The 23,133-nt window shown below is 38.2% G+C and overlaps 1 protein-coding gene across 1 annotated transcript in view; it reads left to right on the top strand.

Annotated features, from left to right (window-relative positions):
- Positions 1–23,133, top strand: part of SLC15A1 (solute carrier family 15 member 1) — a 66,500-nt gene that overhangs the window by 12,730 nt on the left and 30,637 nt on the right. Inside the window, exons 2-15 of the mRNA XM_037065838.1 lie at positions 2,967–2,983; positions 3,397–3,478; positions 3,580–3,721; positions 4,630–4,749; positions 9,253–9,352; positions 9,960–10,050; positions 12,334–12,417; positions 14,828–14,910; positions 16,582–16,668; positions 18,967–19,056; positions 20,777–20,821; positions 20,990–21,022; positions 21,107–21,195; positions 22,321–22,402. Coding sequence (XP_036921733.1) covers positions 2,969–2,983; positions 3,397–3,478; positions 3,580–3,721; positions 4,630–4,749; positions 9,253–9,352; positions 9,960–10,050; positions 12,334–12,417; positions 14,828–14,910; positions 16,582–16,668; positions 18,967–19,056; positions 20,777–20,821; positions 20,990–21,022; positions 21,107–21,195; positions 22,321–22,402 — 1,143 coding nt within the window. The 5' untranslated portion in view covers positions 2,967–2,968. The remainder of the gene's footprint in view (positions 1–2,966; positions 2,984–3,396; positions 3,479–3,579; positions 3,722–4,629; positions 4,750–9,252; positions 9,353–9,959; positions 10,051–12,333; positions 12,418–14,827; positions 14,911–16,581; positions 16,669–18,966; positions 19,057–20,776; positions 20,822–20,989; positions 21,023–21,106; positions 21,196–22,320; positions 22,403–23,133) is intronic.

Here is a 23,133-nt window from a genome sequence, read left to right on the forward strand (position 1 = left end):
GTCCCTTCTGTGTCTGGTCTTTGGGAGATAATAGTAAGAGAATGTTATATAGAGTGTAAGTAGGCAGAACACTGTAAGGTCCTGCCATGTCATCAAGAAGACAGAGCACCACTGCAATGAAACTGGGCTTCTAATACTGCCAACAGGCTTTACAAAACATGTGTCCTAAAATCCCTGCAGGTCAACCTAATGGGCAGAAAGCAGCTAGCAGGAGAGGCAAATGCAACTAGCAAGTAGTAGAGCCAAGATCTGAACACGGTACTTGATGACTTGTTACTTTGGAATATGTATTTATTCAACAAACATTCAATTTCTACTCTGTGAAAAGCACTGTGCAAGGTGTTGAGGACTCTGTGGTAGTAGAATTTCCCAATGAATGATGTGTCAAGCCCTGGGCTGAGGCTTTTCACATGGAACATTTACGGCAGTCCTGTAAGGTGTGTGGCATTATCTTCATTTGATAGGCAGGCTGCCCAAGGTTACATCTGGAAAGTAACTGGACTGAGATTCAATCATATGAACCCATGCCCGAATTCTTCACATCATGCCCCTCAAAGCAGCCCATTCCCACAAGGAAGTCTAACTGAGAAGAAAAGCAGTCTTTATTTTTATTGTTGTTTAAGTACAGTTTTCTCCATTCCCCCTTACACTCCCCCCACCCCAGCCATCCCCACTCCCCACCTTTGATCCTACCTGCCTTTGATTTTGTCCATGTATCCTTTATAGGTGTTCCTGAAAACCCTTCCTCCTTTTCCCTCCATTATCCCCTCCACCTCCCCTCTAGTTACTTTCAGTTTGTTCTTAATTTTCAATGTCTCTGGTTATATTTTGCTTGTTTGTTTGTTTTGTTGACGACATTCCACTTATAGGTGAGATCATATGGGAAAACCAGTCTTTTAGTGTTGAGGAATCTCCTTCCAGAATTTTTGTAGGCAAGAAGAGTTCAGAACCAGAGCCCTGTGAGATCAGGACAGTTTATTTTCCTCCTAAAGACAAGGACTAAAATAGCATTACTGTTCTTAAGTGCACCAAAGTGAAACTATCTGGTATGAGGCCATGGGGCCATGCTGAACTGGAGAAGTGCAAATACCCACAGCAAAACATGTCCAGAATCAGGAAGTATGGTCCCACTAGAGGAGCAAGTGGAGGCCTGAAAGACCACATGGGCCAAGAACAGAGTTCCTCAGGTAGAGTTGCAGTTTTTTTTATTGTGTCATGGGGCCCTGGACTTGCACATAATAGACCCAAGAAGAAGGGCCTTGAATGGGGAACCATGTAGGAGTTTGAGACGGGAAGCCTTGGTGAAAACTTCAGTATACTGTCCAGCTTCTGTAGTCAGTTCCTGCTCTGAATGGACACAGAATGGTCTCTGGTCTCAGGGCCAGTGAAGTGATAAAACTTATTTGTGTAGATCAGTCAGGCAACTTAACATCACAGCCCACCCATGGTTCTTAAAGTGTGGTACCTGGACCAGGGTATCAACATCGCCTTAGAACTTGTCAGAGATGAAAGCTCAAAGGGCCACCCCAGACCTATAGGAACAACAATTCTGGGCATATGGTGTAGCAGCCAGTTCTCATAACCCCATAGGGTCATGCTGAGGTACATACCAGATTGAGAAACACTGCTATGGAATCACTGATTCCTAATAGAGGCAGGGTGAGGCAGGGGGGCCCAGGGGACCCTGAGAACAGGATCTCAACAACAAAGAACTCTAAAATGTGGACTATGAGGGCTGGAGAGGGGGAGGGAGATGATTCCCCATGGAAAGAGGTCTAGCATGTAACAGCCACTGATAATTACAGGGCAATGTGTTGGTGTAGGAAGTAGTACAAAGAAATGTTTAGACTTGAGACAAGACTATGGTTCAATTTTTGTCAGAATTCTGACAAAACTGATCTTTTATCAGAACTCAGGGTTGAGTAGTTGGGACAAGGACAGAAGATCAGGAGCTAGGCAGTGGGGATGAAGGGCACTAAGCTAAGAAGATAGTCAATGGCCCTTGGTTTGTACCAATTCATTTAGATTCTCACCCTTTGTCTTTTCACTCTTTCAATAATAGGCCCTGCTCTGGTAGGTATTGGAAAAGATGTAGAGATGGCCAGCACATGATTCTTCTATGAAAGTAGGACAAAAATATAAACTGTTATTGCACTGTGGTAACATAGGAGGTCAGAGAAGGCTTCATGAAGGGAAGGAGGGCATAAAAGGAGCATTCCTTCCAGAGGATTTGCTGTCTTCTGCATTAAGGGCTTTGCGTGGGTATACAATGTGGTCAGTGAACAAATGTTTGGGCATCATGGGAGCCCTCTAGGTATGGGGAAGGGGTTGGAAGAAGAATAGGTCTAGTAAACAGGAATGGTGGTTGAATCCTCAGTGTTTTAGGTACCCATAAGCATTTCATATTTCCATAATTTAATCCTCACCAAATCTACTGACCTTGTGAGATACTAAAGAACATGCTAAAAGTTCGAATTTTATTCTGTGGGCAAATAGGCAGCCTTTGAAGTGTTTAAGAAGGAAATGGCTCTGGCACCATTTTCTGTGCCTCTGGTTCTCTGCTCTGACTGCACGTGAGAATTGCCCAGAGTTAATTAAAAGGATAAGACACATGGTCTAGGGCTGGGACCCTGGAGAGTTCTGGAGCCATCTGGAATCCCATCGACCTTTTTGACACCAGGGAACAGTTTCACAGAAGACAATTTTTCCACGGACCAGGGACGGGGGCGGGGGATGGGAGGGAGACAGAAGACAGAGCTCAGGCAGTAATGTGAATGAAGCTTTGCTAACTCACCTGCTTCTCATCCACTGCTGTGCAGCCTGGTTGGGTGGGATTGAAAGTGATTTGGGACCCTTGGACTCAACATATCTGACTGCCAGGAAAAGTCAGAGGGTCTGTGTTTAGGCTCAACAAAAGGTATGTTAGTTACTTGACTTTAATAGTGGCATCTTTGTTTTTCTTTCAGGAATGTCCAAACCACAGGTAAGTATCCTTTTTTTCTTTTCCATTTGGCTTCATCTTATGAACTTTAGTCTGTTTTGCTCCTAAATGTTCATATTTGTGCTTCATTAACATAACAAATGTGTATCATGTATCTAACATGAATGAGAGGACAATCCTGAGTTTCTGTGTGACATTCCTTCTCTTAAGGAAATGCTATATATAGCCCTTCTTAGACGAACAGTAAAACTGTTAGATGCTTCATTTCATTGTTGTCTCTGTGTGGTGTGTAAGGGAATAGAAATATAGGATTTTAAAATTTTATATTCTACCTCTGGATAGTCACTGACAAGTTTTTAAATAGGTACAAGCTACTTTTCATGCCATTAGCACTCATTTGTAAATATGGGCCAATGAAGAGCATATTTTAACCCCTGACTGTTTCTTTTTGTCAGAGTTGCTTTGGGTATCCCCTGAGCATCTTCTTCATTGTGGTCAATGAGTTCTGTGAAAGATTTTCCTACTATGGCATGAGAGGTAAATATTTTCAATATCCCATCCCTTTGTGTGAAAGGGGCCAGTTACCACAGCCACTCCTAACTGTGTTTCCCTCCCCTCCCCCTGCCCACTTTGGAAAGCGGTCCTGATTCTGTACTTCACACAGTTCTTTGGTTGGAATGACAATCTATCCACTGCAATCTTCCATTCGTTTGCTGCTCTGTGCTACCTGACACCAATTCTCGGTGCTCTCATTGCTGATTCCTGGATCGGAAAGTTCAAGTGAGTTGTTGCAACTTTTTTATTCACAAACAAGACAAAACGTAATTATTAGCTTTGTGATTTGAGATCATGGACTCTGGGAGCAAAGAATTGGGAGGATAAACCTCTTAGGAGTGCATGCTGGACTCTCTTTCTGCTAATCATCTTACTCCCAGAGTTTGGCACTGTGCCTGGCATTTAGCAGTGACTGCAAATAGCACTGGTAGATTCTTTTTTTCCTCCTTCAAACAAGGATCTTTGTCTCACCTTGAAATAGTAGCAGGAATACTGTGTATCATTAATAATGTGTGGGGCACTGAGTTACGGGCAGGGAGAACAAAGAAACTCCCTAATTTATGTCCCAGTTGCCAAAAGGCTCACACTCCTCTGTAAGTAGAGAGGACATATGACACTCACCCAGTCCTTCAGGAAGGGCATTCAATAGAGGATTATTAGGAAGTTCCTAGGACCTAATAAGCAAGGAAGTGGAGGCTCTTCCAGGCCAAAGACATGAAGTGCATAGGAACAGAAAAATTCCTTCTCAAAGTAATTTAATACAGCACAAAAATAACTAATGGTTCACTCCAGCCCAAATGTTACCAGGCAGAAAATAAGTATCTGGAGTTTTATGTACTGATTCCAATAGTTAGGTTAAAGCAAACAGTGAGTCTTTCAAAGAGTTCAAACATGAAATGGATCTTCCTCCTTGCCTTGGCTCCTCCAGCCAAAACTTTGTTCTGCACTTGCAGGCTGGTCAATGAATTCTTCAGCAGGTTGCCTTTCTAAAAGTTACTGGTTTTACTCAAGTTTGATAAACAAATATATTCATGTCTGGGCTCTTGAAAGTTTAAGGTAGGGGAACTTTTTGTGGTGGAATAGGAAGTGGGCTGTACAATTAATTTGGATTTTCTTAACCTCTTGAAATGCAGGACAATTGTGTCACTATCCATTGTCTACACAATTGGACAGGCAGTCACCTCAGTAAGCTCCATTAATGACCTCTCAGACTTCGACCACGATGGAACCCCTAACAACATTGCTGTACATGTGTGAGTTGATGTTACCCCTGCTGCCCTACCTGAACCCTCCCCCTGGTCTTATCTGATGCTCTAATTTTTAATCTTTTCCCTCAAACTTCATTGTAAGTGTAAGAAGGGCTTTACTCCCTCATTAGCAGTATAGAGAAAGCATTTAATTGACTAAGAGTTAGGTCTTCAGTGGGACACCATCCTAGCAGTTGTCTGGAATCATTGCTAACCTGAAAGCTTGTTGTCGAGAGTACATTTCATAAAGTCAGTGCACAGAATACTTGTGTTAATCTTGATCTTCCCTAGAGAGACATAACTCCTACTGACCTTGATAGTTAATTGTGCCAGGTTTCCTTAAGACTCTGTATGTTTGGTTTTCTGTCTTGTATTACATTTTTGCTGAGCTTTCAGTACTTCAGTTTTATAAATATGTGTTTGAGTCCTGCGTTCTGAGTCCTTGATGGAAACTGCTATTGACAAATGCTCCTCTGTGAGATTAATTTCTCTTCACAGCAGTCTGGTCTAGTAGACACATTACAAAGATTTATTTTGCTTCCTGTTCCTGTGCTTTAGTTCCTTGATCTCTAAGTAAACCACCTTATCTGTTGGGAAAATATAACTGACATTCAAATTCATATCTTCAGTCCCTGTATTTCTGGTTTGTTCATCAGTCAGACTGCAGTCTACACTAGGTCCCTTGACACAATACTCTCAGTGCCCATAGGGAACTATGTTGGTCCAGGGGATTGGCTATTAGTGGCAGCTCAGGCTTCCAGTATTTGACTCCCAGACCTGGGGCAACTTATCTTCTCTGTGCCTCAATCTTCTAATCTACAATATTAGGAACATGGACTCTGGAGTCTGGCTATGTGGGTTCAGATTCTGGCTGTGCCCCTTACTATTTGTGTGATCTTAAGCAAGCTTTCTAACCTATGAGCCTAAGTTTCCTTATTCATAATAGCACCTATCTCCTCTAGGACTGTTGTATGTTAATCCAAATAGAGCACCTGGAACATTGTCTGGCTAGTGGGAAGTACTCAAGAAAGCTTAGTTACTTATTTTATTTCATGGAGTGAATATTAACACATTTAATACTAACAATTCTCACAAGAGTGCATGATATATTATATTGAACTAGTCATGTTTTTGTTGTATTCTGAAATACTTAGAGTGACAACCCTGGCCAGTGTGACTCAGTTGGTTAAAGTGTTGTTCTGTAAACCAACAGATTGTGGTTTCAATTCCTAGGTCTAATCTCTGGTCAGGGCATACACAGGAGGCAACTAATCGATGTTTCTTACATTGGTGTTTCTCTTTTTCTTGCTCCTTTCTTCTCTTTCTGGAATAAAAAAAATGCTTAGAGTGACAGCACTCAAGTTGTATTAAGAAGCAAACAATGAAAGAGGTTCTTGGATCAGCTAATTTGGGAAGATGAACATGATTTTTTAGAGGATTCCTTCTTGGACTTCTGGACAAGATGGAGACATAGATAGATACACTGTGCCTCCTCTCACAACCAAAAGAAGGACAACAACAATTTAAAAACAAAAACAACCAGAACTGACAGAAAATTGAACTGTATGGAAGTCCAACACCCAAGGAATTAAAGTAGACACATTCATCCAGACCAGTATCAGGGGGAGAGTCTGGCAGCCAGGGAAGAGAGGACTCACAGCAAGGTGGTGGCTGGAGAACCCAGCAAGACAGCAGATTGTGGAATGGGGTGCACAAGGCTGTAGCTGTCTGGCAAGGCAGTGGCTGGCAGACCAGGCAGTCCCACATTCGAGCACAGATAAACCAGGCGAAACAAAGGGGGAGCTAGATGGACCACACAACCCAGGGCCCCGGAGCAGGGAAATAAAGCCTCAAAACACTGATTGAAAATACCTGTGGGGGTTGTGGCGGCAGCTGGAGAAACTCTCAGCCTCATGGGAAAGTTTGTTGGAGAGACCCACAGGATTTTAGAATATACACAAACCACCCACCTGGGAATAAGCACCAGAAGGGCCCAATTTGCTTGTGGGAAATGAGGGAAGTGACTGAAATCCAGCAGAGAGCAGAGCAAGCACCATTGTTCTCTCTCCAGCCCTTTCCCCATATACAGTGTCACAACCCAGGTACTGGGTTGCCCCGCCCTGGGGAACACCTAAAGCTCTGCCCCTTACTACGAAACAGGCATGCCAAGACAAAAAAAATGGCCCAAATGAAAGAACAGATCAAAGCTCTAGCAAAAATACAACTAAGTTATGAAGAGATAGCCAACCTATCAGATACACAGTTCAAAACACTGGTAATCAGGATGCTCACAGAATTGGTTGAATTTGGTCACAAATTAGATGAAAAAATGAAGGCTACATGAAATAAAGGAAAATGTACAGGGAATCAATAATGATGGTAAGGAAACTGGGACTTAAATCAATAGTGTGGAGCAGAAGGAAGAAAGAAACAACCAAACAGAAAACAATGAAGAAACAAGCATTCAAAACATTGAGGAGAGGCTTAGGAACATCCAGGACACCTTTAAACGTTTCAACATCCAAATTATAGGGGTACCAGGAGGAGAAGAGGAAGGTTAACAAGTAGAAAAGTTATTTGAACAAATAATAAAGGAGAACCTTCCCAATTTGGCAAAGGAAATAGACTTCCAGGAAGTCCAGGTAGCTCAGAGAGTCCCAAAGATTTTGGACCCAACTAGGAACACAGCAAGGCACATCATGATTACATTACCCAAGATTAAAATGAAGGAGACAATTCTAGAAGCAGCCAGAGATAAGGGGCCAGTCACCTACAAAGGAGTTCCCATTAGACTGTCAGCTGACTTCTCAAAAGAGACCTTACAGGCAAGAAAGGGCTGGCAAGAAGTATTCCAAGTCATGATATGCAAGGACCTACATCCAAGATTGCTCTATCCAGCAAAGCTTTCATTTAGAATGGAAGGACAGATAAAGTGCTTGTCAGATAAGGTCAAGTTCAAGGAGTTTATTATCACCAAGCCCTTATTATATGAAATGTTAAAGGGATTTATCTAAGAAAAAGAAGATAAAAAACATGTGCAGTAGAACGACAGCAAAATCACATTTAACAACCACGCCTAAAACAAAAACACTAAACAAACAACTAGAACAGGAACAGAACACAAAAATGGAGATCATGTGGAGGGTTGTCAACAGGGGAGGGGGAGAGAGGGAGGAAAGGTACAGAGAATAAGTAGCATAGACAGTAGGTAGAAAATAGACAGGGGAAGGGCAAGAATAGTATGGGAAAAGTGGAAGCCAAAGAACTTATATGCATGACACATGGACACGAACTAAAGAGGGGAATGTGGATGAGAGGTGCTGTGCAGGGTGGGGGTGGGGGGATTGAAGGAGGGAAAATGAAGCAACTGTAATAGCATAATCAATATAATGTATTTTTTAAAAAGAATTTTTTCTTATGTGCTGTATCTCTCTTGACTTTATCTGTTCCATTAAATATTTTTTAGCATTTTAAAGCAACATAGCAACCAAGAAGATATGGAAAAAATTATAAAATCTAAAATTTGTAGTACCTGCTATAATTCAATGAACTACAAAATGAGGATTGGTAAATTCTGAGTGATTGTTTTCAATTCAGAAAGTAGAACACATATAGATAACTTGGAAAATGCAAAAGTAAATAAAAATAACCCTTATCCTTGTAATTATTGTAAATAATATTTTAATATTATAAAAGATTATAATAATAAATATGCCAGGCAGTGAAAGACAAATACCATATATCACCATTAACAGTAATCTAAACAACAAAACAAACAAGCAAGCAAAATATGACCAAAGACACTCAAATATGGAACAGGCTGACAGGGACCAGAGGGGAGAGGGGAGAGAATCACAGGGGAAAAGGAGAAGGACTCGCATGAACAAGTATATAGGACACATGGACAATAACTAAGGATGGGGGGTGGAAATGGGAGGGAGGCAGGGAGCATGGGGCGGGGGGTGGGCAGGGTTGGGAATATAAGACAGAAAGCTGTACTTGAACAAGAATTAAATTTTAAAAAAAGATTAGAATAATAAATCTTTTTCTCTACTTTTTTAGCCTTTTGTAAACAATATCATACTAAATAACTTGATATTCTGCTTTGCAATTAAATCATGTTTTCTAATGTTTTTAATGACTGTTATGAGTCTATTAAGATTATACCAGAGACAATGCTCAAACATTTCACTTATCTATTCTTTTACTGAAAATGATAAGGCTGCAAAAGAACTCTTTACAAAAATTCTTATTCAGTATGCAAGCTATTACTTTAAAGTTTCTAGCTAGTAAATTATTACATAATGGTATAAGCTTAAAGGTCCAAGAGATCAAATTCCATTCACCCATCAAGACTGCATATCTGTGCATTTTCCTCTCATATAGATTGTGTCCCTTTTCTGTGTTTATTGCTGCACCTGGTCTTCAGTGGGAAATTAGGAAAAAAGAGGTTCCTGCTTATAATGATCTCACATTTCAGCAATAACTCCCACGCTGTTCTTTCTCTAGGGCATTGTCTATGATTGGCCTGGCATTGATAGCTCTCGGTACTGGAGGAATCAAGCCCTGTGTGGCTGCATTTGGTGGAGATCAGTTTGAAGAGGGCCAGGTAAGAGCATGCGCATTCATGGAAACCACATAAATGAATTATAAACCTCCAGGAATCAAATCCTACTGACACAAAGTCTGTTCTCCACTAGATTCTTTTTTCTTTTTTTTAAATGATTTTATTATTGTTCAAGTACAATTGTCTGCATTTACCCCCCACCACACCCCCCCACCCCAGCCATCCTGCTTTTAACACCCCTTGGTTTTGTCCCTGTGTCCTTTATAGTTGTTCCTGAAAACCCTCTCCCCTCCTCACTTCTGCCCTTCCCCCCATTATCCCTTCCCACCTACCCTCTGGTTACTGTCAGATTGTTCTTAATTTCGTTGTCCCTGATTAAATTTTGCTTGCTTGTTTGTTTTGTTGATTAGATTCCACTTAAAGGTGAGATCATATGGTATTTACCCCTCAACACCTGGCTTATTTCACTTAGCATAATGCTCTCCAGTTCCAATTCTTCCATAATGCTCTCCAGTTCCAATTCTTTTCAAGTAGACTTGAAGTGAGATACTGACCAAATCTGAGAAGTAAAGTCAGGCCACCAGCCACACTTGATCAGTTGATATACAGCCAAAGTTATTATACTTTAACTTTATCCTTTTTATTATAGGAAAAACAAAGAAACCGATTTTTTTCCATATATTATTTCGCCGTTAATGCTGGAAGTTTGCTTTCTACTATCATCACTCCCATTCTCAGAGGTAAAAATATCAGAAGGGGACTACTGTTTTTCTTTTTTTTAATTGTGGGGAGAAAGTCAGATTAAAAGTTTAAGTCCTTGCTTTGTCTGTTTTGTATCTTTAGTCTCCAATTATACTTCAGCTACCAGACACACTGGAGTACACATTGAAATCCAGAATATGTGCTTCTTTTCTTTTGAGTTTTATCTCCTTTTCAATCTTATTTGACTACTGAATAATCTATGGCATCCTTAGCATAGCAGTCAATTTTTCTAAGTTATTACTAACGCAAAATCCTTACTTATGGTAAAAGATAAGACAGGAGAGGCTGTGGAAACTACACATTTTGCCTTCAGATTTTGCTCCCCAGTGATGTTCATTGAGTTAGGAAGAATTTTGTCAGCAAGGTCTTATTTTTTGCTTTTCTATTATCTTACATATTTCAAAAAGAACTGCCCAGGAAAAAAGATGAGACAGCAACTAGCAAAATCACTCAGATTTTTATGCTTACTAATGATCCATTTAGAGTTTGTGAATTTTTGACATGGAAGGGAATATTTGGGGACAAATTAGACCAAAACAAGATTATGATATGCACACCGAAACATTTTTAATTTTGAAATAAAATATTTTGTAAGTATTTCTGGATATCTGCATAGACTACTGTCTGGACATCTCCAGATATACTTAGACCACATTTCAACTTGTATTATAAAAATTTAGTAGTTTTTATTCTTATGTTCCCTCACCTCCACCACCTCCCCACCTACTAGAATATCTACTATGCATGTTTGAATTAGAGTCTTAAAGGATAACTTTTTTAAAGGTAAAATCATGACTCTCACACAAATATGAAATAAGCATGTGACAAATATTTTACATAACTTATTAATTAATGAGGGAACTGGATAATAGTCCATTGAAATAGGAATTTGACTAACAAGGATTTATTTATATTCTTTACAGAGAGGGAATTTATTTGTATTGCCATGAATAGGAAACATTGTGTGAATATTAGTTTTCTACTAGTTAACTTTTCGCTCTACAGAATTATGAAATAGCTAGTCAAAGACAAAGTTAAAACTCCTTTAAGATCAGATTCATGGAGGTTACAGCATTCCATTATAAAGATTTACAGAATTCTCTGTTGCCCCGTCCAAAATCTTAATTATTTTCATACCAATCCTAGGATTTCAGAGTTAAAATTGTTCCTCATTCAGGGGTTAGCAAAACTATGGCTCACAGGCCAAATCCAGAAATGTAGAAAAGACTATCCATTTGTGTATTGTCTGTTGCTCCTTTTACTACAAAAGCAGGGTTGAGTAGTGGGACAAGGACTAAATGGCCCATATTTTTACTAAAACATTCACTTCCTTGTTCTTCACAGAAAAGTTTGTTGACCTCTGCCCTGGGTCATCTAATTGTTTTCAAATTGGTGTGAATTCAGGAACATGCAACCATGATTTTCCAAGCCACTTTTCATTTTATTTACTGAGTATTCTGGTTATTTTTTAACTCCCCCACTAAGAAAACCCACTTGACATAAGAATTGATTTTGGCTTAGCTAGTATCAGATATCTACTTAAGGTCTGAGATTAGACCAGTCTCTATCTCCTGCTCTTTTTACTACAAAACTCCTTTGCTCAGTTGCCAGATTGATGCAGATGGATATGAGGTCCAGGCTCTTGGTGGTCATGAACAAGGAATTGAATGGACCACACAAATAAAGATAAGCGAAACAAGGGAGAGAAAGTTTCTGGCACCATAACTGGCATACCCTCTGAGAAACAGGAGAAAGCCTAAAACTAGCAACAGCCGCTAGACCCAATACTGACCATCAAAATATCCAGGGAAATAGGGGAAAACCTGACAATGAGCATCCACTTAATTACAGAGAGCCCAAATCCTGAAATGGCCTCATACTTCCTGTAGCTGAAGTAGTTAGGCAAAAAGAGAAAAAAACCAATCTTGTTACAGAGGAGGAAGCACATCATTATGGTATGTTAGGGATCATCTCAAAAGTTCCAAGTCAATTCTTTCTTTGTTCCTAGCAGTTAATCCCTTCCCAGGCTTGGCCACCTCTGATCAGGGGTGCCAGCATTTCTATGTCTTTGGCCTGCTGCATGTGAGCTGATCTAATGAAGCTACTCAGCAACTTCTCTGCTATGTTAGTAAGGCAAATAGATAAGCCTAGCAGATTAAGTGAACACAAATATGTAATAACCAGTTAGGGATTTTTAACATGGGAAGTAGATAAACATTATCAATGCCATAATAAGCTTTTATCTTGTAATTTCTCCCCAGTTCAAGAATGTGGGATTCACAGTAAGCAAGCTTGTTACCCATTGGCATTTGGGGTTCCTGCTGCTCTCATGGCTGTTTCTCTGAGTAAGTAGAAATGAGTTGAATTAATATAATCCTATGATCGGATCAGGCCTTCACATTAATTATTGTGACCAATTTTTAAAAGTTCATGTAACAGATTATAATAATAAGTAGTATGAAGAACTGCCATCCTATGTTAAACATGCTCTGGGAATTTAAAGAAAGTAACCTTGGCATTTTTCAGAGGGAATAAGGTCAAAGAAGTTTTACAGGAAAAGGGATCAACTGAGTTGAACATCTAAAGGTGTGATACTGTTTAGGCTAGTGATACTTTAGGCTTGATAGTATAAGATGAAGATGATAGGATAGGCTAGACTGGTTGAACCCATAGCTGAAAGCTTTTCTTCATGTCAACATGTGACCGTCTACAAATTGAAGACACGGTAACCTAGTCCAGTTGTTTAAATACCTCCAGTACAATCTAGATTTCTGTAAGGTATCATCTCAAAATATTTCTATCATAATATATATGTTTATTTTAGATGCATTCATTTGCACGTGAGTTCTTGGCACTGGCTTTTTAAGAAGCATAAAGAGATTTCTACATGGGACAGTCTAGTGTGAGAGATGGTAGGGATCTTCATTTCCTAGGACTACCATAACAAGATACCACAGACTGAGTGGCTTAACCAACCAGAAATTTATTTTTTGTCTCACAGTTCTGGAGGCTGGAAGTCCAAGATCAATGTGTTGGAAGGGTCATGTTCCCATTTAAGACCTGAGGAAGAATCTCTTCCAGGCCTCTCTCCCTCTTGAAGCACCCTGGCATGTGACAGCATAATGGCAATCTACCAATGCCCTTCCCTCTGTGTATCCAAATGTCCCCTTTTAATAGGGCTACCAGTCATATGGTAGAGTAGGGCCACAATAATGACTCATCTTACCTTGTCACATTCTGAGGTCCTGGGGATAAGGACTTCAACATATTTGGGGCAGGGCATGGGGCATAATTCAACCTGTAACAGTAGTACAACAGGGAAACAGCCCAGTTTGCTGTCTCAAACCTTCTTAGCTGTTATTCCCACTCAAAGAGGTAGAAGTCAGCACTGTTACTTTCTCTGCTGATGTTTTCAATTCTTAATAGTATAAAGTATGCACCTTTTTAACATGTTTTGCTCATGTAGAAATTTAGCTTTTTCCATACACTTATGCAAGAGTTCATCATTCTCCTTTTTATATATGTCCAATTTCTTCCCTAATTGTTTATCTACTTCCCTAGTCCCTAAAAGGCTCATATATGCCTTCTCTTCTCTAATTCTGGATAAGGAAATGGAGATAAAGAGGATTTCAAAAAATGTTGTTTTAGGCCGGACACTGTATTAAGTTGGTATTAGATAAGTAGTCATTTAGTATGTATGAGTCCTTCCTACATCAAAGATTATGCTTCTTTTTATGGAAGAATTGAGACAGGTCAAATCCTATGTGTCAACATCAACTCTAGAAGTTTCTATCTGCAGCAATCTTATGCTTGAATTAGTTAATCGGAAGCTTAAAGATTAAAATATTAGTTAGCAAAAATGTATACTTAACCTCTACCATCCATGTCTGGGTTGAGGAAAATTGGCATTGGGTGAGAACATGAGTAAGCTCCCCTTTCTTCCATTTGGAGATATGCTTGAGAATTAGTACCTTTCAAAATCTCAAGCCCTCTCTTAACTGAGGGGAAAAAATCTAATTCAGACAATTCATTGATGTTTTAAAGTTTTTGAATTCCAGGATTGGATAATCAGAAATTCTGGTAACTGAGATTGTGTTTTCAGAGTTTCTTCCAGAAATGCTTTTTTCCCTAAGTTTGTTGTATTTTGTTTTTTATAATATGTCTTTTCTACAAGGGTTCATGGAAGAATTGCCTCCTTGTGTAAGTGCTTTTTTTGTGTAAAACTGTAGCTGTGTTTCTAGACCATGAGCTGTGTTTCCGGACGGAATAAATTTTGTCACATTTGAATAAGTAAACATTTCAAGACATTAGTTCCTATTTTTTTCTGAAGATTATAAAAAGAAACTTTCTCCTGTCATTGCAATTGGAAAAATAAAGCTGGTTTTAGTCTGTATAGAGTAATATGTTAATCTGTTATGTGAAAGCATTCATTCCTTTTTTCTCCCCTTACACAGTAACAGAATTTGTTCCTAAATAGTTATATTTAGTTTCTTTGAGTTGCCCCAAGTCTGGGAATTAAATAGTAGTAGACCTCATTGTTTATATGTGAGAACCCAAATATAACATTACTCAGAAGCTCCTGTAATTGTTAGAATCAAAAGCATTTTCTAAACTGGGAGGTAGGTAGGTAAACCCATTCTATGAATAATCGTAGTATATATGGAACAAGGTTTTAACTGAAATAAACGCACATCTTCTAGGTCTGAAGTAGTTCTGACAATACCCTCTTAACACATATTCTTTTGCTCTGTACAGTTGTATTTGTCCTTGGCAGTAGAATGTACAAGAAGTTCCAGCCCCAGGGTAACATTATGAAGAAAATAGTCAAGTGCATTGGTGTAAGTATCTCAGTAGCTCTCTCTCAGTGGCATTTTCAGTCAACCTAGAACTTTCCAAACCTTCCACCTCCTAGTGTATGTACATACGAGCACATTTAAAGTCAGGAAATAAATGTTGAGTGTAGGAATCTTTATATAATGAAGTCAAATTACCCCTATTTTCCTCTCATTTTTTTTTAGTGAATATGTATACATCATATAATCAGAGGACATGTGTCACTTACTTGTAAAAAAATATGTATGGATAACTTTGGGGATGTGAAGGCAACCTGAAGGCAATGTTAGGTCACTTACTTTCCCTTTGCCTGGCTTTATTGCATTAAATTATACATGTGTACTTTACTTCATGAAATAAACATGTTCTCTCAAAATAAAAAACATTATCTTTCCTTTCAGCTATTTTTTTCCTTTTGTATTTTCCTCTAACAGCAATTCCCTTCACAGACTTTTTTCCAAGTTAGGAAGGTATCTTACCAAGGTCTCTTCAAGTTCTTACTTCCCTAGTAATTGACAACTTAGTTAAAATCCAAAAGAAGAACTTCAAGCTCTTTAGAGTCATGAGAACTGTACTGCCCAGCATCCAAAATCAGCCCACAGCTTTGAATTATTTACTACCTTTTAGTCACATCCATGTTCCCAACAAACCTCACCATCTTTTTCTTTTGGTGCTACATATGTAAATGTGTTTTGCTTTTCCTAAAGGCCTCTTATTAACAAGGAATCTTAGAAACTCCTAATTTTATGATGGGTGTTCAGTGTATTTTTCTAATCAGTGTTACCATATTTTAAAACATGTTCAACTATAACCTTTATTTTTTTATGAATCCATTTCTTTGTAGTGGGTTCTCACTGTCCTTTATGTAGCTATGATCCATTTATTATAGACCTCCACTATCTAATATGGTAAATATTAGCCACATATAGCTATTAAGCATTTGAAATGCAAAAAGTTCAACAGAGTAACAGAGTTTTTTATTGGATTTCACTTCAATTAATTTAAATTATATAATTTCTTATACATGTATTTCTATATAATGTGTTCTTTTAGATTTTAAAAATGAATACTTAGTTCAGTTATTGGAAAACTTTAAATTATATTTGGAACAACATAGGTATATAAATCTAGTTTTTCACAAAAATTTTATGAAATGTAAATACAGATCAAATATTTCTAATAAAAATTTAGCATTCAAATTAAAATGTGCTGTGAGGGTAAAATATACCCTGCATTTGAAAGGCTTGGTTTTAAAAAAGAATGTAAAACTTCTTATGAATTTTTAAAACATTAATTACATATTAAGATCATGTTTTGTGTTCCTTGGGTTAAAGAAAATGTATTTAAAATTAATTTTTCCTGTTTCCTTTTTGCTTTTTAATATGGCTGCCAGAAAACATAAATGTCATCTTTTATTTCTATTCAATGTTCCTCTCTAGAGCGTAGAGTAGTAACAGAATGACTTTGTTTACCTTAAACTTACACACTCGTAGTTAGTAAAAGATTAGATAAATGCATGTCATGCCTTTTAGCATTGTCATATATATATTAGTGTATACAATTTTCTATTTTGCTTCTCTCACAAGTTTTCCATTAAAAGGAGTTTAATTGAAATGTGTTTTCCTGGTAAAGTAATCAGTCCTGTTTTGAAATTCCACTTTTCTTCCTTCTTTCAGTTTGCCATCAAAAATAGGTTTAGGCACCGGAGTAAGGAATTTCCTAAAAGGGAGCACTGGCTAGACTGGGCCAAAGAGAAGTATGATGTAAGTGATCATTATTGGTACAGTGGTCCCAGTGACCTTCCTCTAGAAAGTGAACTCCATAATTGCAATTCATATTGTTAAGGCTCCATGGACAAGATTACCAGCTGTATCTTCAGAACCTATATATCACATTAAGTAAGATTCTGGGAGTGTGATTTTTTATATTAAAAAGAACTTGATTAAGAATGGATATAATTTATCTGGAAACAATATTATCTTTTTAAGTATATTTTCTTGATTATGCTATTATAATTTTCCCAATTTTCCCCCTTTATCCTCCCTGTACCCTCAACCCTCCAGCATTCCCTTCTTAGTTCATGTGCATGGGTTGTACAGGTAAGTTCTTTGAGTTCTCTGCTTCCTACACCATTTTTGATCTCTCCCCATCTATTTAATGCCACTAATTATGCTTCTTCTTCCCTGTACCTTTCCCCCCCATTCCTCCCCTCCCCCTCACCCCTGAAAACCCTTCATATGATGTCCATTTCTCTGATTCTGTTCCTGTTCTAATTGCTTAGTTTTTGTTTTCATTGATTTATTTATTTTTGGTTCATTTGTTGATAGTTGTGAGTTTGTTGTCATTTTACTGTTCATATTTTTTTATCTTCCTTTCTTTAGATAAGTCCCTTTAACAGTTCATATAATAATGGCTCGGTGAGGATGAACTCCTTTAAGTTGACCTTATATGGGAAGTACTTTATCTGCCCTTCCATTCTAAATGAAAGCTTTGCTGGATACAGTATTCTCAGATGTAGGTTCTTGCCTTTCATGACTTTGAATACTTCTTTCCAGTCCCTTCTTGCTTGTAAGGTTTCTTTTGAGAAATCAGCTGATAGCTTTATGGGAACTCCTTTGTAGGTAGCTGTGTCCCTTTTCTTTCTGCTTTTAAGATTCTCTCTTTGTCTTTAATCTTGGGTAACTTAATGATGATGTACCTTGGTGTGTGCTTCCTTGGGTCCAAATTCTTTGGGACTCTCTGGGCTTCCTGGACTTCCTAGAAGTCTATTTTCTTTGCCAGATTGGGGAAGTTTTCCTTCATTATTTGTTCAAATAAGTTTTCAATTTCTTGCCACTGTTCTTCTCCTTCTGGCACCTCTATAATTTGGATATTGGAACATTTCAGGTTGTCCCAGAGGTTTGTAAGACTCTCTTCAGTTTTTTGAATTCTTGTTTCTTCATTCTGTTCTGGTTGGATGTTTGTTTATTTCTTTCTTTTGTTCCAGATCATTGATTTGAGTCCTGGTTTCCTTCCCTTCACTGTTGGTTCACTGAATATTTTACTTTATTTCATTTTGGGTATCTTTCATTTGCTCTTTCATTTTTTGACCAAGCTCAATCAGTTCTGTGAGAATTTTGATTACCAGGGCTTTAAATTCTCCATCAGATAGGTTGGCTGTCTCCTCATCACTTAGCTCTCTTTCTGGGGTTTTGCTTTTTTCTTTCATTTTAGCCCTATTTCTTTGTTCGGGGCCCCTGTTAAATTGTGGGGGGTGGGGGTGGGGGGGCAGAGCCTTAGGTATTTACCCAGGCAGGGCAAACCTCCTTGCTGTGCTGCCGCACTGCCTGTGAGGGAGAGGCCAGAGAGGGAACAATGCAGCTCTCCTGCTTCTCTCTAGCCCACTATTCAAAGAGCTTTCATGTGAGACTGGGAGTTTCTTTCACCTCTGCAACTGCTGTAGTCCGTAGCCACCTCTGAGTCTCATTTTCCCCTTAAGTCAGCTCTTTCCACAAAGTCTGCAGCCAGCCTCACCCCCACTGTCCTCTGCCTCACTGAGGTTTCTCTCCCTCCGCCACCTTACTGGTCTGGTTGTTCTCTCTGATTGTTTCTTTAATTCCATGGTTGTCGGAGTTCCATGCAGTTTGATTTTCTGGCACTTCTGGTTGTTTATTGATTTCAGACTGGTTGTTATCCTTCTTTTGGTTGTGCAAGGAAATGAAGGGTTTCTGGAAACAACATTATCTTGTCATAGATTTTCATTTGGTACAGTCTGCCAATTATTATATGAAATTGTGATCACATAACTAGTTTGAACATAGAAGAATTAAAAGATGGTAGTGGAATTTACCTTTAGTGGAATTGAAATATAAATTCGAGTAACTTACCTCCTAAACAGACATTTTCACTCATATTTTAAATAGAGTAGGAAGTTTTGCTTTTCCAAAGAAACGTGAGGAATGGTTTTTAGAACTGTTAACCACCACCCAAGTTGTCTCTAGATGTAAATATCTACACTGAAATTAACTGATAACTGTAACACAAGGTGGTTCTTATTTGTCCCTCCCCCACTCCAACTATAGGAGCGGCTTATCTCTCAAATTAAGATGGTTACAAGGGTGATGTTCCTGTATATTCCACTCCCCATGTTCTGGGCCTTGTTTGATCAGCAGGTAATGTGAAACTGTGTTTTTGTATATCTTCATGTAGCAAACATCCTTTGATCACTATCACATACCAAGCCATAGTTAGTTTCTAGCTCTTAAAAATGTTCTTTTCCAGTTTCTCTTTTATTCATGTATTTGATAATTTAATCACATTGTATCTCTTTTTTAAAAAACAACTCTAGATGGTTCCATCCTTATCTCTGTTGCAAAACAATGAATAAATTAGATGTGGTCAAGTGAAGGAGCCTTAGGAGGAAAGATTTGATCAAAGTGTCCAAGACTCTTTCAAATCAAAACTGAGACTAAAGAAAATTAAAAAAAAAGAAAAACTGAGGAAAAAAAGAACATTAAACAAAAAACTGAGAAGAGTTTTTCTATTGATGCATCATGGTAAATGGATGTATTACCTTTTATGGGATCCACAGAATATTTAAACTGACAGGGACTTGGTATCTTCCTATGTAAAATTGAATGCTTGGTTTAGAAGTATCATCCAGGGATGGAAAGTCATTCTTATTAGAGCAGGGAACTAGAACCCTGATCACTGCCATGTTACCTGCTCTTTTTCCCACAGCTATAAGATGTGTGCCTAGGAAATTTTCAACATAGGGTTAGAAAATTCAATGTATGATGCCTATTAATCAAAGTACTAAGATATTATTCCTTTTAGAAAATGGAATTTCAAAAAAATTACAAATATGCAGAATTTTATTGTGTAGGAGGGATTATTATAAGGGTAAACCATCTCTTGGAAAAAATTTGAGTGTACACATTATTCTCCTTATTTGTAAGGATGGAATTTAGAACAGCATTTTAAAGACCAGGGAGGTGATCTTGCATGTTGAATACAAAGCTGTTATTGGATTTGGACTTGCACTAGAAGTACATTCATCACCTTTTAGCTGTGTGACTTGGGTTAATCTCTTAACCTGTCTGAAAGGGTAATAACAGATGGCAAAGTTGTGAGGATCAAAATGGAGAACATATATAAAGTAACCAGAGACTGTCATATATGAAGAATTCAAACAATTAATGGTAATGGAAAAATATACAATAAAAAATTAGCTATGTATAAAAAGAAAAATAATACAAACAGTGGTATATTTCATGACTTTCTATGATGTTCTCCTAGTGGAGTTGATAGTTTATATGGACACATATCTTTAGTCCTCCATCGAAATGATCATATATACTTATGCAGTCCTGAGTCACCTTTTTCTATAAAATAGGTTGAATGTAATGAGACTGCCCAGGTTTAAATTTGTCAGTCTCTTCCTGGAATCACATTCTAGGACAGCCTACCCTGTCAAAAATGATTCTTAGCAATAATAATGTTCTTTACACTATGATGCCAGTGAATGTAGAATATCCCCAAGGTTTAAAGCTATTTTCATCTTACAGGTAATGTCTTGCTTCCCAACAATCCTCAGAAAGGCATTTCTGTCTTTCCTGAGGAAAGCTCTATCTCAGAATAGTACTTTGTAGATTCCTTGTGGGGGTGGGGGTACTATATGTTATGTTAACTTGCAGAGCAGAAATGCAAGTTGTTTCTTTTCATCCAGTATTACAATGGAACTGGGAGATGAACTTGATGTTGAAAAAAAATTGTAAATTCTGTGATATTTCAGACCTCCTTTCTGATTTGGAAAAAACTCAGTATTGATTGACTTGTGAAATGTTTAAAACCCATGCTCCGAATGATGCAGTAACCTTGTTTGTTTTTAAGGGCTCAAGGTGGACACTTCAAGCAACAACTATGAATGGGAAAATTGTAAGTGTGAGCCATCAGGATATTTTAACTCCCCTGGTCACTATTTCTTTGTTTTAGTCCCTTTGTCCCCTTTCTCTTTTCCTTTTATGACATTTTCAACCCCCAAATTGATCATCTGTGGAAACTAGATGATCAACTAAATAAGACTCTCCCCACCCCCATTTCTAGGGAAGTATTGAAATTCAGCCGGATCAGATGCAGGTAAGAGAAAGTATTTAAATTGCTTTTGGAGATCAAAGTCACCTTTGAAACAATGGTAACAGTTCATCTCCACTTTACCTGCAGACTGTCAATGCCATCTTGATCATCATCATGGTCCCCATCATAGATGCTGTGGTGTATCCTCTGATTGCAAAATGTGGCTTCAACTTCACGTAGGTGACCTTAGTGTTGGTGTTGGTGGGAACCTCCATTAGTCTTAGGGCTTTGCAACTAGACTGCACTGCCTCAGCTTCCAGACCTCCATGGAAAGAAGTCTTTCTTCCTTCCCACAACACCACCTATGTAATGGGGCTTTTAAAGAAATACATTTGAATTAGATTTTTGTGTGCTGATGTTTCTGAAAATTTGTCCTTAAAATAAAAGTGCTATTTACAGCAGCCTGTAAAAGCCTGTAATTAAGGCTCTCTTATATACATTGAAGATTGTTAGAACAGGCTTCCCCAGGGTGTACCACTTTGGCCCACAGAGTATTTTCAGCTGAAGGCAATCTAGACCCTGCAGGCTCAGGAGAATCTTCTGACCCTCCCTACACTACCTAGAAGAATATAAATTGGGGGTCTTGACCTGAAAGCAATCCAGACCCTATGGGTTTATGGAAAACTTTTAGCTCTCCCTTAAATAATTTAAATTTGGGGTCTTTCCCATAATGAGTCATTACCAGAAATAACTTTTTATGACTTATCTATATGGCAGGGTAAATATCTAAATTACTGAACACCTGCTTCTCTTATCATCTTGCAAACTGTGCTTCTCCCCTCTGAAGCCCCAAGGCATCTTTCGTCGTTCCTTGACTCAGGATGCCACATATACCTCATTTTCCCTTTCTGTCTCTGAACTTCTCATATATGTGGGGTTCCCACACATATGTATGCAATTAAATTTGGTTACTTTCTCTTGTTAATCTCTTGTTAAATTGACATGAGATACATGTCAATTTAATTATTAAACCAGCAGAAAGACCCAGAAAGGTAAAGAAAAATTTCTTCTTCTCCCATAATTTAGACAATAGAAATGTTAACTATAATTCAAAGTATCACCAGGATTAGAATTTCTAGAAATTAAATGTAAGAATGTAAATGAGAAGCTGTATTACATTTAGCATCCCTAGTCTTGGTGATGAAAAACAGATGAAGAGATGCTCTCAATCTCATGTATGTTGGGAGGGAAGTTAGTTTTCTTTGGGGGGATGGTAGGAGAGGAGTGCTTCTTTGGGGAATTTATCATTAGCTTGTTTGTTTGAAACTGATTGGGAATCACTCTCTTGCTTGTCCCATCAGCTCCTTGAAGAAGATGACAGTTGGAATGTTCCTGGCTTCCATGGCTTTTGTGGCAGCTGCAGTTGTGCAGGTGGAAATTGATGTGAGTTGCCCTCTGATTCTCCAGTGGCCTTTCTTAGCTCAGGTGGGGTGTTCAGAAGTCTTCTTTTTCCAGGACTAAAAGGATTAGGGGAGACCATAATTTTTGCTGATAAAATAAGTTCAGGAGCTATGGATGATGTACTAAGGGGCAAAATAGTCCCTTCCTGACAGCATGGGCTATGGGTTCTTAGCTCTGCAAAGGATGCCAGGAATAAAGTAAAATGGATACACGTAATTAGGAGAAAAACTAGACAGCAGTTACATAAGGAGCTTCCATTGCAGTTCTTATAATGGGAGAGAAGTTTATGGGACTTGTTCTTTTATGAACTCCTAAAAGATCTAGGTAAAAGAAATTCATCACTCACAAAGTACTTCAGAATTGTATAAATTATCGTTTTGATGGATGTCTTGGCTTTTGTATTCTAACTTTCCTTATAATGGTTAGTTCCCAAGCTAATTCACATGTCTATTGGACACATAATGGGACTAAAGTAGGCTTTTAATGCCCTTAGTCTGAGATCAGGTCCTAGAAACCTGATATATATATATATATATATATATATATATATATATCCCTCCCACACCCACTCTCACTCTCTCTCCCTCACTCCCTCATTCCTTCTCTATTTTTTAATTTTTATTTTTAACATATTTTATTTATTTATTCTTAGAGAGCAGGAATGGAGGAAGAAAGAGAGAAATACTGATGTGTGAGAGATACATCTATCAGTT

Source organism: Sturnira hondurensis, unplaced genomic scaffold (assembly GCF_014824575.4).
Source record: "Sturnira hondurensis isolate 20B ecotype Veracruz unplaced genomic scaffold, ASM1482457v3 Scaffold0016184, whole genome shotgun sequence".
Lineage (NCBI taxonomy): Eukaryota > Metazoa > Chordata > Mammalia > Chiroptera > Phyllostomidae > Sturnira > Sturnira hondurensis.